Source organism: Lampris incognitus, chromosome 4 (assembly GCF_029633865.1).
Source record: "Lampris incognitus isolate fLamInc1 chromosome 4, fLamInc1.hap2, whole genome shotgun sequence".
Classification (NCBI taxonomy): domain Eukaryota; kingdom Metazoa; phylum Chordata; class Actinopteri; order Lampriformes; family Lampridae; genus Lampris; species Lampris incognitus.
Window position 1 is genome coordinate 31,902,369 of NC_079214.1, and position 16,899 is coordinate 31,919,267.

General features: G+C 39.8%; 1 protein-coding gene across 1 annotated transcript; it reads right to left on the reverse strand.

The window, feature by feature from the left end:
- Positions 1-419: 419 nt before the first annotated feature.
- On the reverse strand, positions 420-16,621 carry LOC130111355 (uncharacterized). Its single transcript, XM_056278519.1, has 10 exons — positions 16,469-16,621; positions 15,311-15,381; positions 15,083-15,206; positions 13,624-13,778; positions 10,713-10,858; positions 3,528-3,672; positions 2,440-2,533; positions 2,206-2,284; positions 1,872-1,951; positions 420-1,764 (listed from the first exon to the last, which is right to left on the reverse strand). The coding sequence occupies exons 1-10, from the start codon at positions 16,492-16,494 to the stop codon at positions 1,173-1,175; spliced, it is 1,512 nt and encodes a 503-aa protein (XP_056134494.1). The 5' UTR covers positions 16,495-16,621; the 3' UTR covers positions 420-1,172.
- Positions 16,622-16,899: the final 278 nt, after the last annotated feature.

Sequence of the window (16,899 nt, forward strand, 5' to 3'; positions counted from 1 at the left end):
AGGTCATCTTGGGCTCAAATTGAAGCTTAAGAACTAGGGAAGTTGTCTATACACAAGTGAGGCATACATATTCATAAAGTGCTGAAGAATAATAATTTTGATGATAATTTGTCAGGTGGACAGTACTTTTTTTGTCTTTTTGGGGATGGTGTGGGTGATATCTTAAAATTGAGTTCTGCGTCCCCCTATGTATCAGGATACTCTCTGCCAAATTTCATTCTTGTATGACTATTTATGCCATTGTAGTACCTTAATACTTGCATGTACATAATTTCGCCAGGAACATGGCTCAAAAATTGGGTTTTTGGCCCCCTGTGGCCAAACGGGGCCGAGTTGGGGGTGCTCGTTATCAACTTCTGATGGCCCAAGGTATAGGCTAACAAGAAATAATAGTGAAAAAAAGGTAGCAGAAAACATCCTGAGGGCTGGTCCTGGCTCCTGGCCTATACCATTTATTTACAGGAAACACCACAGACACACCATAAGAGCTGAAAGCAAAATAAAACATACAATCATACACTCATACATGCGACCACGTTTCCACCATAGCTAGCTGCCGTAACAACGCGCATAGCGCTGCTAGCATTAGCTCATTTAGCTAACTTCTAAATCCGGTTACACAAGACATAAAAATAACACCTCATAACGAACTCAAATTATACAGTCACGCTACACACATACCTGTTCGCCTTCCAGCTAGGTGCTAAATAAAAAATGATAAACAATATTCTTCACGAACAGTCCTTGGCTTTCTCATGGCATGCGAACGTAAGCCATTTCAACTTTCCTTCTCGTTTCTGCCGTCAACTTGCGCACGCACAGTAACATATAGAGGAGACCATATCAATGTTTTCACAATAAAAGGTATGTAAACAATAAAAGTACAATTCACTATAAAATCAAATCTGGTACATGGCACTCTATAACAAATTCAATAGCATATAAGTCTAATTAACAAAGCACCATATAATAATCTCAATAACTTGTCTTAATAATATCAAATATAATATAAAGTAATATGGGTCATTTACAACTACCACTCTGCATTGGTGCCAACATGTCTGGCTGTTTCACTAGACTGAAAAGCTTGATAGTCATCGTCAGATGGGGGTAAGCTGCATAATGTGATAGGCAGAGTGCCTTAACAGGGGTTTGTATCAGATATTGTCTGTTTAGCATACATATCTAAGGTCTCCTGTGTCAGTAGTGCCTCCGACTTCCTCACTGACATTTGGATCATGATCAGAAGACACAGAGAAGCTAGAGGGCAAGGTCTCAGAATCTGCATCGCATGCATGGTAAGAAAAGTCTGTTTGCATATTAGATGAAACACCGAAAAGTGTTAAATCAAGGTCTTGCTGACCTGTAACACGACAAACCTGCACCTGTGGATCTGGACAGGTGTTTCTAAGACTTACACCCTCACCAGGATGGTAAGCGGGGCCACAAGTCATTCCGGTTGGTGCTGGAGTCTCCGAGTTTCCACTCATAATTTGGTTCTCACAACTGGGAATGGGAATGTAAGTCCTGTTGTCATAGCTAAACAATCCAGGAGAGCCCCCAGAGTTGTCATCTCTCAGGTAACAAGGATTGTAGTCGGTCAGATCGTTATCTCTGTTTGATTCTGTCACAAAACTTTTGTTTGGTGACGATATCAGCAGGAGTTGGGGGAGGGCTTTGTGGAGGGCGTCTTGAACGTTGGCAATGATGTCAACAGACAGCGTGTCAGCATAACCCAGAGAGGACGTTGGACAATACTTTAACCTGAATAGAGAGAGATACAAAACATGAAGTTAGAATGCAATCATGCAAGTAGAAATCCTAACAAGACAGATTAAGTTTTACTGTGGCAATTCTTCTGCAATACTAACCATGCTTTGCCTTCATTAGGATCCTCTTTAGGGAGATCGACATAGATGGGGGAGATGACTGTTTGCGAAGGCTGTAAGAGCTGTAATATTGGGTGATAAAATCAAAAGAAAGATTTAAATTCAAAGCAATTTCATTTTGACAACACCTATTGAAAATCATATAACACTACAATGAAATAAAACCTTATATTTTCAGAAGTAAACATTTAAAAACTTAAGAAAATTAAGTGTATTTCTCAATATGGTAATTGCAGGAACAGTGATACCGTAAAATAATCAATAAGAATGAACAAATCTGTCAAAAGGTTTAAGTTAACATTGCAGAGAGCCTCACCTTTTGTTCACCTGGAGTCACATATATAAGAGTTTTGTTTGGGTGTTCGACAACAATGTCCCACCACTTTGCTTTGAGCCTATGATCAAAACAGTGGACAAATCAACTTTATAAGAATGACAGACAGAAGAACAGAGAAATAAAACTGCTCCAAAAGAAGAAACAAATTGCAAGGTATGAAAAATTGCTTTCTGCATGTAATGTAAAAAGAGTATTTTAGGGAAAATTACTTACCTAACCCCACAAACAAACACAACACTGGTAATGAAGATGGCGGTAACGCTAAGGCCAATAATGATATTCATCAGTAGGCTTTTAAAGGAAGCAGCTGTAAAGTATAGAATATGAAAAAAGGTCCTGAATGTCTTTCCTTCACAGAAAGTTTCCCTTCTGACTGGTAGGTAAGTGTACATTCTTGGTTTCCCGTACTACAAATAAGAATGTGCTATTGGAGAAAAGCCAAGGGCATGCAAAGTGTTTGGGTCACTGCTGACACGTTGCCCCAATGGAGTTCAAAATATATGTTTCTGATAAATTCTTCAGAAAAATAATCCATTCTCAGCTAAATCTATACAGCTCACATAAGCGTTTGAATGAGCAAAACAATTTCAGCAGTCTCTCAAATTGTGTTTCCTTCTACAAGCTTGTCTTATCATAACAGCTCCATGATCTTTGGGCACCTCTCTATGGGATGGTCCAGGCATCTCTGCCTGAAACGAGGACTTCATGGGTTCATGGATGGGTTAAATTAAATACATCCCTATAGGGGGTGTAGCTGTGATGACAGTTAAGGCTAGATTACTAGAATATTACAAGGAATTGAAAATAATGTGTTTATTTTAAATTATCAACGTTTTAATCCAGCCAATTCAGTTATACACATATGAGAAACAGGGCACTGGATAGTGTTATACAACACTTACATGATGATGGGTTCCGAAAACAGTAAAATGAGATTTAGAAAAGACAAACTGTCATCTTGGAGAGTCTTGATATTCTTATTTTTTCTCTACAAGTCAAACTTTAACTGACTTTTTGTGGAATGATCAAATTTTAAGTAGTCAAATATATTTTACATTGCATCTTTATTACATATATAGAAACCCAGTAAGGTGTAGTTTGTGAAAGACAGTGGTTGCCCACATAATAAAGCCGCTTTTAGAACATCATATTGTGATCGAGAAGATGTACTGTGGTCATGTGTGACAGACCCATCACTAAGTAAACGCAAAATCAACTTTCAGTGTTTGTGCTGCACAGAAAAAAACAGATTGCTATGAACCTAAATTATCTTAAGAAAATGATTTTAAAATAATACTTACGGGTTTTGAATTCCCATTCTTGGCTTCTGTCACTGTGCTGTTTAAGTAAATAGTAGCTTCTAACACTGACCACATATTCTGTGTTTGGCTCCAGGTCTCTCTCAAGGATTTCATAGGTTGACAATCTGGTAGGTATTGACTCTGTCTATGAAAAAAAAAATAGTATGCTAGGTAACTTTTTCCAGTGACATGTTTTTTGTCTAGCATTTACAACAGCAAAAAAAAAAAAGAAAAATGTTCAATGCGACTTAATCACAAAGAATAACAGATATCACATTACCAACCAAAAAAGACCAATAAACCTTATCACTGAAAATGCAAAAATTGTAAGGGAAATCCTTTTCTCTTCTGACAAAAATAACCCTCTATTCTTAAATACATTTCATCATTGGTAGTAAAATTCAGTTATACAAGCCTTTATCATCTTTCATGTTCACCACCATTGACTTTATCATTCTGCTATCAACAAAAAGTCTCATTCACATATCACGCTAAAAAAAATTCCCTACCCAGTAATTTAAGTCATACAAACATATTAGCAGCTGCTAATATATATATATATATACACTACCGTTCAAAAGTTTGGGATCACCCAAACAATTTTGTGTTTTCCATGAAAAGTCACACTTATTCACCACCATATGTTGTGAAATGAATAGAAAATAGAGTCAAGACATTGACAAGGTTAGAAATAATGATTTGTATTTGAAATAAGATTTTTTTTACATCAAACTTTGCTTTCGTCAAAGAATCCTCCATTTGCAGCAATTACAGCATTGCAGACCTTTGGCATTCTAGCTGTTAATTTGTTGAGGTAATCTGGAGAAATTGCACCCCACGCTTCCAGAAGCAGCTCCCACAAGTTGGATTGGTTGGATGGGCACTTCTTTGAGCAGATTGAGTTTCTGGAGCATCACATTTGTGGGGTCAATTAAACGCTCAAAATGGCCAGAAAAAGAGAACTTTCATCTGAAACTCGACAGTCTATTCTTGTTCTTAGAAATGAAGGCTATTCCATGCGAGAAATTGCTAAGAAATTGAAGATTTCCTACACCGGTGTGTACTACTCCCTTCAGAGGACAGCACAAACAGGCTCTAACCAGAGTAGAAAAAGAAGTGGGAGGCCGCGTTGCACAACTGAGCAAGAAGATAAGTACATTAGAGTCTCTAGTTTGAGAAACAGACGCCTCACAGGTCCCCAACTGGCATCTTCATTAAATAGTACCTGTTAGAGCCTGTTTGTGCTGTCCTCTGAAGGGAGTAGTACACACCGGTGTAGGAAATCTTCAATTTCTTAGCAATTTCTTGCATGGAATAGCCTTCATTTCTAAGAACAAGAATAGACTGTCGAGTTTCAGATGAAAGTTCTCTTTTTCTGGCCATTTTGAGCGTTTAATTGACCCCACAAATGTGATGCTCCAGAAACTCAATCTGCTCAAAGAAGTGCCCATCCAACCAATCCAACTTGTGGGAGCTGCTTCTGGAAGCGTGGGGTGCAATTTCTCCAGATTACCTCAACAAATTAACAGCTAGAATGCCAAAGGTCTGCAATGCTGTAATTGCTGCAAATGGAGGATTCTTTAACGAAAGCAAAGTTTGATGTAAAAAAAATCTTATTTCAAATAAAAATCATTATTTCTAACCTTGTCAATGTCTTGACTCTATTTTCTATTCATTTCACAACATATGGTGGTGAATAAGTGTGACTTTTCATGGAAAACACAAAATTGTTTGGGTGATCCCAAACTTTTGAACGGTAGTGTATATATATATATATATATATATATATATATATATATATATATATATATATATATATATATATATATATATATATATATATATACAGTGCATCCGGAAAGTATTCACACCCCTTCACTTTCCCCACATTTTGTTATGTTACAGCCTTACTCCAAAATGGATTAAATTGCTTTTTTTTTCTCATCATCTACACACAATACCCCATAATGACAAAGTGAAAATGGTTTTGTAGATATTTTCGCAAATTTCTTAAAAATAAAAAACTGAAATATTGCATGTACATAAGTATTCACACCCTTTGCTATGACACTCAAAATTGAGCTCAGGTTCATCCTGTTTCCACTGATCATCCTTGAGATGTTTCTACATCTTGATTGGAGTCCACCCGTAGTAAATTCAATTGATCGGACATGATTTGGAAAGGCACACACCTGTCTATATAAGGTCCCACTGTTGACAGTGCATGTCAGAGCAGAAACCAAGCTATGAAGTCAAAGGAATTGTCTGTGGACTTCCGAGACAGGATTGTATCGAGGCGCAGATCTGGGGAAGGGTACAAAAAAATTTCTACAGCTTTGAAGTTCCCGAAGAGCACAGTGGTCTCCATCATTCGTAAATAGAAACCGTTTGGATCCACCAGGACTCTTCCTAGAGCTGGTCACCCAGCCAAACTGAGCAATCGGGGGAGAAGGGCCTTGGTCAGGGAGGTAACCAAGAACCCGATGGTCACTCTGACTGAGCTCCAGCGTTCCTCTGTGGAGATGGGAGAATCTTCCAGAAGGACAACCATCTCTGCAGCACTCCACAAATCAGGCCTTTATGGTAGAGTGGCCAGACAGAAGCCTCTGCTCAGTAAAAGGCACATGACAGCCCGCTTGGAGTTTGCCAGAAAGCACCCTAAGGACTCTCAGACCATGAGAAACAAGATTCTCTGGTCTGATGAAACCAAGATTGAACTCTTTGGCCTGAATGCCAAACATCACGTCTGGAGGAAACCAAACACCTCTCATCACCTTGCTAATACCATCCCTACAGTGAAGCATGGTGGTGGCAGCATCATGCTGTGGGGACGTTTTTCAGCAGCAGGAACTGGGAGACTAGTCAGGATTGAGGGAAAGATGAATGGAGCAAAGTACAGAGAGATCCTTGATGAAAACCTGCTCCAGAGCACTCAGGACCTCAGACTGGGGCGAAGGTTTACCTTTCAACACGACAACGACCCTAAGCACACAGCCAAGACAATGAAGGAGTGGCTTCGGGACAAGTCTGTGAATGTCCTTGAGTGGCCCAGCCAGAGCCCAGACTTGAACCCCATTGAACATCTCTGGAAAGACCTGAAAATAGCTGTGCAGCGACACTCCCCATCTAACCTTACATAGCTTGAGAGGATCTGCAGAAAAGAATGGGAGAAATACCCCAAATATAGGTGTGCCAAGCTTGTAGCTTCATACCCAAGAAGACTTGAGGCTGTAATCGCTGCCAAGGGTGCCTCAACCAAGTACTGAGTAAAGGGTGTGAATACTTATGTACATGCATTATTTCAGTTTTTTATTTTTAATACATTTACAAAAATTTCTACAAAACCTTTTTCGCTTTGTCATTATGGGGTATTGTGTGTAGATTGATGAGAAAAAAAAGGAATTTAATCCATTTTGGAATAAGGCTGTAACATAACAAAATGTGGGGAAAGTGAAAGGGTGTGAATACTTTCCGGATGCACTGTATATATTAGCAGCTGATGAGTGCACGATGCACGAAACAGGCCTGTACTGCAATGCATTAAAAAATTTTTTCCTGTATTTCCTGTATCTGTGTTGATATATATATATAAACCAGTGAGTCAAGTAAATTCTTTATGAGACAGTACAAGCCTGTTTCATGCCATAAGCAATCATCAGCTGTCAATAAAGCTACTCAGGAAAGAACATACCATTTACTGCCTCGTCATGCACATCATGTGTGCACAACATCCAATGGGGAAGGGAGACGTGCGACATTCAAAATTTCCAAAACATGTGATCGCTAAGGTCCAATGGGGGGGGGGTTGGTATTTGTCTATTGACATGATTTATTTATAATTACAAAATATGTGCTTGTATCTATGTCTGCAACCGCTGGCCAATTCATTCCTGTTATTCAATGTGGACATTTCTGGTTTGCAAATGATCAAATATTTTTCAGTTAGGCATAGATTGCACATTTTACTACTGGTTGAATATGCTTTGTTCTTTGAGAGGATTTTCCAGGTGGTTGAATAATTAATGTTTCTGTCCGCCAATGACCAAATATAACGGCTTAAAGATGTTACATTCTTTAAACGGTTGTTTCTAAAGCTACATGTGTGCATTAAACCTCTTTTTGAATGTCCCCTCTGTCAGACCGACGCATGTCTCTATTTTGCTGTTGTCCTTTCTCGTCACCGTAGCTTGGTAGGTAACTCCTTTCGTCTGGCATTTTCTTTCGAGGGGGCATGAGTCGTTCACACGGCAGCTGCAGTTGGAGGAGTCCGGTTTTGAGGAAGGTGTCATTGATTTGTTCATGATCCTTGAGTTGTGGGAGGTTATTATTTGTTGAATGTTAGGCGTGCAGCTGTAACTAATTTTGATGGTGTTCCAATTGAATATCTTCCTCAGATGATGGTCCAGGGTAAAGCACTTATCCAAAAGTTCAAAAAACTGCTTGCCGATGTTTGTGGCCACAGTGTCACTGTAGGGTGGTGTGTGTGTGTGTGTGTTTGTGTGTGTGTGTGTGTGTGTGTGTGTGTGTGTGTGTGTGTGTGTGTGTGTGTGTGTGTGTGTGTGTGTGTGTGTGTGTGTGTATACAGTCCAAACAGTTCCAAAGTCCAAAGACACGTAGGTCAGATGAATCGACCATACTAAGTTGTCCTGAGGCTTGACTGTGTGTGTGTGTGTGTGTGTGTGTGTGTGTGTGTGTGTGTGTGTGGGCCCTGTGATGGCCTAGCGGCCTGTCCAGGGTGTCTTCCCGCCTGCTGTCCAATGACTGATGGGATAGGCTCCAGCATACCCATGACCCTGAGAGCAGGATAAGCGATTTGGACAATGGATGGATGGCTATATATCATCTGATCATCAGCCGCTTCTCCAGCATCAGTTCGTGGGGGCAGCAAGCTAAGTAGGGCACTCCAGACATCCCTTTCCCAAACAATGCCCTCCAGCTCCTCCTGGTGTATCCCAATACGTTCCCAGGTCAGATTGGATATGTAGTCCCCCTAGCAAGTTCTGGGTCTACCTCAGGGTCTCCTCCCAGTTGGACGTGCCTGGAAAACGTCCAAAGGAAGGCACCCAGGAGGCATCCTAATCAGATGCCTGAACCACCTCAACTGGCTCCTTTCAACACAAAGGAGCAGTGGTTCTACTCTGAGCTCCCTCCGGATGTCCAAGCTCCTCACCCTATCTCTAAAGCTGAGCCCAGAAACCTTACGGAGGAAATTAATTTCAGCTGCTTGTATCCGCGATCTCACCCTTTCGGTCACTACCCAAAGCTCATGACCATAGGTGAGGGTTGGAACGAAGATTGACTGGTAAATTGCCTTCTGGCTCAGCTCTCTCGCTCTCTTTCTCTCTCAATTCATTTCAATTCAATTCAATTCAATGATGCTTTATTGGCATGACTGCATTCATTACAATGTTGCCAAAGCAGTGACCGCAAAACAGGTCAACAGAGTTCTAAACAAAACAAAAAAAAAGGAAAAAGGAATACATAGATCTGGCAGAAACATGGAACAGCACCTGAACAGCAACTGACAGTAATTGACAGTGTTTTGGTCACTCACTGACCTTTAGGCTATGGCATTCTGACACATATTGTGCCGCAAGGTGTGCACTTTGGCCCTCTCCTAAAATAAGTGGTCATTGTTCTTTCTCATCCAGGAGTAGAAAACTTGGAATCTGGTTTTCAAATTTCTCCTGGTATTTTTTTCTTATGTTCTGGAGTTTTTCACAATTTAGGAGGAAGTGCATCTCTGTCTTGGCCTCACCTGCCATACAGTGACCACATATTCGTTGCTCTTTTGGTAGCCAAGATTTTTTGTGTCTGCCCTTTTCAATGGCTTTACTGTGGTCACTGAGCCTTGGTAACGATCTGTCTCTGCTTACTATCTCTGACAGTGGAGAGCTAGTCAGCCAATTTGTATTCTCTTTTTAGGGCCCGATAACATTCTAATTTGTGTTGTGATTTGGTTTCTATGTCCCAATGTTCCAAATATGAGTTTTTGCATTGTCTGATGATTTGGTTTACTCTAATCTGTGGTTGGTTAGCAGTGCTAGTGTGAAACTCATCTATGTTAGTGGTTACAGGGTTAGTTAGTTTCAGAACCAGCTGACTGAGGGGACTCTTTCCTAGCTCTTGGATTTGGAATGCTTTAAATTGCAATGTGTCATGGGGACTTGAGTTAAGGTGCATCCATACTTTAAGTGATCTTTTTTGGATGTCTATTATTAATGCCCTGCATGTATTTGTTGGTGTTTTACTTTGTACGTTTAACAATTTTCTACAGAATTCTGCATGCACGGCTTCTTTTGGATGTTTGTCCCATCTAGAGTAGTCTTGGTGACTGAGTGGACCTCATACTTCACTTTCATATACTGCAATGGGCAGGATGACACTGTCAAAGATTTTGGACCAGATTTTAATTGGGATGTCTATTTTATAGAATTTTCTTTTTATCTCTCTCTCTCTCTCTCTCTCTCTCTCTCTCTCTCTCTCTCTCTCTCTCTCTCTCTCTCTCTCTCTCTCTCTCTCTCTCTACATACACACACATATACACACACACACATATATATATAAATACACACACACACACACATACACACAGACTTGCTTTCGTGTGATGTCCTTCATACATTTACATTCATATTGCTGTTTTGTTGCTATGTTTTGGTTTGTTATAACTTGCAACCTTTTTCAGAAGTATATGCACTTTGGCCTCTTTTTTCCCCTTGGCATGCAAACTGTCACATTGAAGCAACTAACAGACAGGATGACAGAGGACTGTAATATTCCCCTCAATAAAAGATTTATTTGTTAACCAAGGACTTAGGTAATACAGTCTCTTTTATGTGTTAAAATGCAGTTATATGCATATTATAATACTGATTGCCTTGTCAAAAGAGGAGAATGTTTATTTACAATTGCTTACCATGTTTTAGTGCTGTAGGCAAGTACTCCGAGTGTGCAGGTCATAGCTACAGTACAGTACTTTAAAGAATGCCCTGCTTTAAGCAGGTTACCAATAATCACACACTGTTGTATCAGCAGTGTGGCTACGAGTAGCGCTACCTACATAAAGTAGCCAGCTCAAAAAATGAAGTACGTACACCCAGGTAACAACAACTCAATACTATGTCTAACAACATGCATATACATCTCTATCATGCAAATAAGTGTCTGTGATATTTCTCTTACCTCGCGTGTTTCTCCTTTCTTTCGGTAAGTGACCACTGCAGTTAAGGATGTAGCAAAGGATGAATTGTAATTTTTCTTCCACGTGACTTCAAAATTACCATTTTTTGTCTTTTTCACTGAGGTGATTGCTGGAGCTTTGGGTTTAACTGGAGAAACAGCAACAAGGTTTACAGTTGGGCCTTTGTAATAGCAGGCTGAAATGCTACTTACTACTACTAATACTACTACTACTACTTTCGGCTGCTCCCGTTAGGGGTTGCCACAGCGGATCATCCGTTTCCATTTCTTCCTGTCTTCTGTATCTTCCTCTGTCACACCAGCCACCTGCATGTCTTCTCACAACATCCATAAACCTCCTCTTTGGCCTTCCTCTTTTCCTCTTCCCTAGCAGCTCCATATTCAGCATCCTTCTCCCAATATACCCAGCATCTCTCCTCCACACATGTCCAAGCCATCTCAATCTTGCCTCTCTTGCTTTGTCTCCAAACCGTCCAACTTGAGCGGTCCCTCTAATATAATCATTCCTAAACCTGTCCTTCTTTGTCACTCCCAGTGAAAATCTTAGCATTTTCAACTCTGCCACCTCCAGCTCCACCTCCTCTCTTTTCGTCAGTGCCACTGTCTCCAAACCATATAACATAGCAGGTCTCACAACCATCTTGTAAACCTTCCCTTTAACTCTTGCTGGTACCCTTCTGTCGCAAATCACTCCTGACACTCTTCTCCACCCACTCCACCCTGCCTGCACTCTCTTCTTCACCTCTCTCCTGCACTCCCCGTTACTTTGGACAGTTGACCCCAAGTATTTAAACTCATATGCCTTCGTCACCTCCAGTCCTTGCATCCTCAACATTCCACTGTCCTCCCTCACATTCATGCATATGTGATGACCACTGGAAGTGTTATCACATTTATGATGGTATCTTGGGGTTTGAGAGAATATATTGTTCATAATCATTTTATTTTATATGTGGAGTCTGTCTGTATGTTTACTTAATCATAATGGTTTAATCTCAGTTGCATGTAGTGGCGACATCATTACAGCAGAGGGCGCTGTGACACTGTTGAGTGATGATATTGTGTTGAACGGGGTTTCTTCATAACGTTGAGAGACTTCGAGAAAGCAAGTCACGGTTGACTGACGTCTTTATTCCATGACTGTTCTCAGATATCTGTCAAACTATAACTGCCTGCACCGTACCAAGCCCGGTACTTGCTACACATAGGTATTCCATCTTGCTCCTTCTGACTTTCATTCCTCTTCTCTCCAGTGCATACCGCTCCCTCTCCAGACTCTCCTCCATCTGCAACCTACTCTCACTACAGATCACAATGTCATCCGCAAACATCATTGTCCATGGAGACTCCTGCCTGATCTTGTCTGTCAATCTGTCCATCACCATTGCAAACAAGAAAGGGCTCAGAGCCAATCCTTGATGTAATCCCACCTCCACCTTGAACCCATCTGTCATTCCAACCGCACACCTCACTATTGTCACACTGCCCTCATACATATCCTGCACCACTCTTACATATTTATCTGCAACTCCCGACTTCCTCGTACAATACCACACTTCCTCTCTCAGCACCCTGTCATATGCTTTCTCTAAATCCACAAAAACACAATATAACTCCTTCTGGCCTTCTCTATACTTCTCAATCAACATTCTCAAAGCAAACATCGCATCTGTAATGATCTTTCGTGGCATGAAACCATACTGTTGCTCGCTAATCGTCAACTCTTCTCTTAACCTAGCTTCTATTACTCTTTCCCATATCTTCATGCTGTGGCGGATCAACTTTATATCTCTGTAGTTACTACAGTTCTGCATATCACCCTTATTCTTGAAAATCCGTACCAGTATGCTTCTTCTCCACTCCTCAGGCATCCTCTCACTTTCTAAGATTGTGTTAAACAATCTAGTTAAAAACTCCACTGCCATCTCTCCTAAACATTGCCATGCCTCCATACGTATGTCCTCTGGACTAACTGCCTTTCCGCTCTTCATCCTCTTCATAGCTGCCCTCACCTCCTCCTTGCTAATCCACCACACTTCCTGATTCACTATCCCCACATCATCCAACCTTCTCCCTCTCTCATTTTCGTCATTCATCAGCCCCTCAAAGTACTCCTTCCACCTTCTCAACACACTCGCCTCACTTGTCAGCACATTTCAATCTCTATCCTTGATCGCCCTTACCTGCTGCACATCCTTCCCAGCTTGGTCCCTCTGTCTAGCTAATTGGTACAAGTCTTTTTCCCCTTTTTTAGTGTCTAACCTGTCATACAACTCACCATACACCTTTTCCTTTGCCTTTGCCACCTCTCTCTTCACTTTACGCTGCATCTCCTTGTACTCCTATCTACTTTCTTCATCTCTCTGACTATCCCACTTCTTCTTTGCCAACCTTTTCCTCCATATACTTTGCTGTACTTCCTCATTCCACTACCACGTCTCCTTGTCTTCCTTCCTCTGTCCTGATGACACACCAAGTACCTTTCTAGCTGTCCCTTCTGCAGTGCTTGCCCAGCCATCCAGTAACTATTCACTACCACCCAGTGCCTGTCTTAACTCCTCCCTGAACTCTACACAACAGTCTTCCTTCTTCAACTTCCACCATTTGATCTGCTGAAATGCTACCTACACTACCTACTTACTGGAAATCCATCCTGAAATAGATGATGTTCCTTTTGTCTTGAAACATGTACAACTCTATCCTTTAAAAAAAGAAAGTAAAGAAGGAAAGCGCTAGTCTCTTATTATGTATGACACACTTTCTGAAGGTAGGCGTGGATAAAAAAAAAAGACTGTTGACACATACAATGTTTGTCTGAACATAAAATTAGTTCTCTTTCTCACCGAAATTTTTTCTTCACAAATGTTGGACGATCAAAAAGAAATCGACTTACTAGTGCTGTTGACACTGAAGGTTTTAGTCCCTAGCTGTTTCTCAGCAGTCCAGAGGGTTGCTGTGTGTTGTTGCCCAAGAGTAAAAAACGTTTCGATGGAGCAGCTACAATTACCGATGGCATGCTCACTGCGCTTGAAAGTACAATGTTTCTTCCTGTGAAATTAAAGAGAATAAAATATCACAGAAAGTTGAATTAGTTCATCTGGACACAACTTTTCTTGAGAGAAACGTTTCATCACTCATCCAAGTGACCTCTTCAGTGTCAACTGACTGTAGGTATCCCCACCCTTATAAACAATACAGTGGCATAACGATCGAAAACCATCAGCAAATTGCCGTGACAATTAACTAGACCTTCAATGGCCATGTGTACTATTCACAGAGGACTAGGGAATGTTTGCAATCACAGCATTGTAAGATGTTGACAGATGTGCTCTTAGCCCCCCCCCCCAGTTCAAAGATGGTCGTTCCCTCTTCACATAGATGGCCTCACTGACTCCCCGTTCAAACCAACATTCCTCCCTATCAAGGATGTACACATCCTCACCCACTGTATCATTTATTGTAAGGGTGGTGAGGATACCTGCATTCAGTCGAGACTCAAGAGGTCTTTTAGATGAGTGATGATGATGATGATGATGACAATTTATATACGTAGCACAGTTCATTACAAGTAAGCTCAATGGGCTTTACATTAGAAGACAAAATATTGTTGTTCCAGCTGAGGGAAAATAATTGTGACCTGAGAGGAATATGTACGTTTAAACAAAACCCAGTAAGGACAAATGCAAAATATCATTGTGTCACAACCAAAGGTGTCAAGATATGGAATAATTGCAGTGATGAAATGAAAACATGTGAATCTATAATCAAATTTAAAAGACTCTTTAAAAATAATATTTTGAACAGATATGGGACGGAGCTGTGACATCTTGTATGAGTTGTTCTTGAGTTGTTTTGATGTTGCTCTGCACTTGCTTTGTTCTTGTTGAGTTGAATAAATGATCTTTGTATGGTTTACTAGATAGACGTCATGGTCACTGGTAGTAGATGATTGAGTTTTCATTTAAATCACACAGTTCACTGTTGAAATACTAAAATAGAAAAAGGGGTAGGACTAGAAAAGTTTTTTTTAACTTCTGCCTACTGCTTTTCGAACTGTCAAGATTTAAAACAAATGTTTGATGATATTTGCTTGTTTTGATTTTTTTCTCTTTTGTTTACTTGTATTATACACTTTAATTTCTTTAACGTTCGAAATAAACAATAAACAGTATTATGAGTAACAGTATTATGAGTAAATATAAAATATAGGCATGAATCATACACAAACATATGTATGAAACATTTTTCTCAATAAACGTTGTGTCCAGATGAACTGATTCAACTTTCTTTGATTTTCTTACCTGGATTATTGAGCATGCATAAAGACATGAAGTAAAATAGTATAAACAGACCTTTCTACGAGAGTCAATTTGTATTCATTACAGTCTTGATCGCCTTTTTGTGTTAACTCGCAGAACATCAACGTCTCATAGTCGTTGACACATTGGAGATTCTGGCTTGGCTCATTTTCAGAACCTGAAAGAAATGCATACATCCAATTAATAAAGAATAAAATCAGTCACCCCTCATGGAATTTATCGTATTGCTTCTGTTTCAAGTTTTCCTTCATTGGTGTTTACCAGAAATGTCCGTCGCCAAAAGCATGTTTCCCAAAATAAGCAGAGTAAAGGACATTCCTCCACGTAGGAGCCTGGAACCAAACAAAACGACATATGTGATAACTGCAGTCAGAGCTGCTGCTCACACTTAGGGTTCGACAAACACGAAGTAAAAGGGTGATTCTTCAATTAAGGGAGTTTTTCTATCCCCACGGTAGATTTTCAAGGAAAAAAACTTTTCCAAAAAAAAGACGTTAGAGAGGAAAAAAAGAAAGTGAAAAAAGAAAGTTACAGAAAGTTAGAGAAAAGTTAGAGAAAAAGAAAGTTTTCAAAGAAAAAAAGATATTAGGTTGTGTTAGCTACAAAAAAAAGATTTGTGTCTCAATGATGACATTTTAATATTTTTTCAGTATGTTGAAAATTCAAATGTGCCAGAATTTCACTGCTTTTGGCTTGTCCCCAACCCAGACTTTTTACCTTCCCCTCTATATATAATAAAGTAATAAAAATTGTTGAATTCATTAAAGCTTTACTTTGCATTTTCTCATAATAATTTAAAAAGACACATTTCAAATTCGTATGGCTTATATATGTGCAATTTGCACATTTTTTATCGTTAAATATCGTTGTCTCTCATACATCTTGTCACTACCATCACACCGAACATTTTAGAGAGCAATAACGTTTTTTCAAACAACAATGTGGTTGCCATGGAAATAAGAAGTGCCAGAGGCGCATGACCAGTCATGGCAGAAACATGACTTTTTCATGTCCACAAATGTAATTTGAAGATTTATATGTCTTGATCTGAGAGTATGTTTATTAGGCGTTATTACCAAACAAGTTACTAATTGAGTATTTCAGTTCAGACATAAGACATTTCCCTATATTCACGTATATTCATTGTACATTGTATGCTAGCTAACAGGTTAGGTTGGCAAGTCTAAAGACTTGCCAACTTTTTCTCCAAAGATTTAAACTTGTCACTACCATCACATTTTGCAACTTTGAAAAAAGCATCACATCAAACTTATTTTGTAGGACGATCATAGCTTTGCTATTATGTTCCAGACCATTTAATAGTTTTGGAAAAAAAAACAGATAGACATTTATTTATCTATTCAAACTTTCAAAAGCCGAAAGTGCCACAAATTGAAGAATCACCCCAAAAAACGTTACCTTGTCCACTCCGTCGAGCGTGTCATCTAGACAGACTTTAGTATAATTATTTTCCTCGAGCTCAACAGACACAGCCACGAAAGTCAGATTTCATAGTATGAGAGGCGGACTGCGCCTCGTTTAGAAAATGTGTGTTTACTGGAAAGGTTCCGCCTCTCCTTATTTCATGAGAACTAGTCCCCATTTCCTAATTTTACCCTGTGGGAGGGGGAACGAGAGAAGTCGTCACGTCGGCAGGATATTGTTCATAAAATGTTTTATGGACCAGAGCAATCATTCGGGGAGTTTCTTTATGCATGGTCAATAATCCAGGTAAGGAAATCACAGAACGTTGAATCAATTCATCTGGACACAACGTTTATTGACAGAAACGTTTATCACTCATTAAAGTTACCTCTTCAGTCTCAACTGACTGCAGGTATCACACCCTT

Bases quoted from the DNA above. Each gene is read 5' to 3' on its own strand.
- LOC130111355 (XM_056278519.1), bottom strand. From the start codon at position 16,494: ATGACACGCTCGACGGAGTGGACAAG. The intron at 15,382-16,468 runs GTAACGTTTTTT...GTTTGGTTCCAG, and splicing joins CGCTCGACGGAGTGGACAAG to GCTCCTACGTGGAGGAATGT. The intron at 2,534-3,527 runs GTAAGTATTATT...TATACTTTACAG, and splicing joins AGAATGGGAATTCAAAACCC to CTGCTTCCTTTAAAAGCCTA.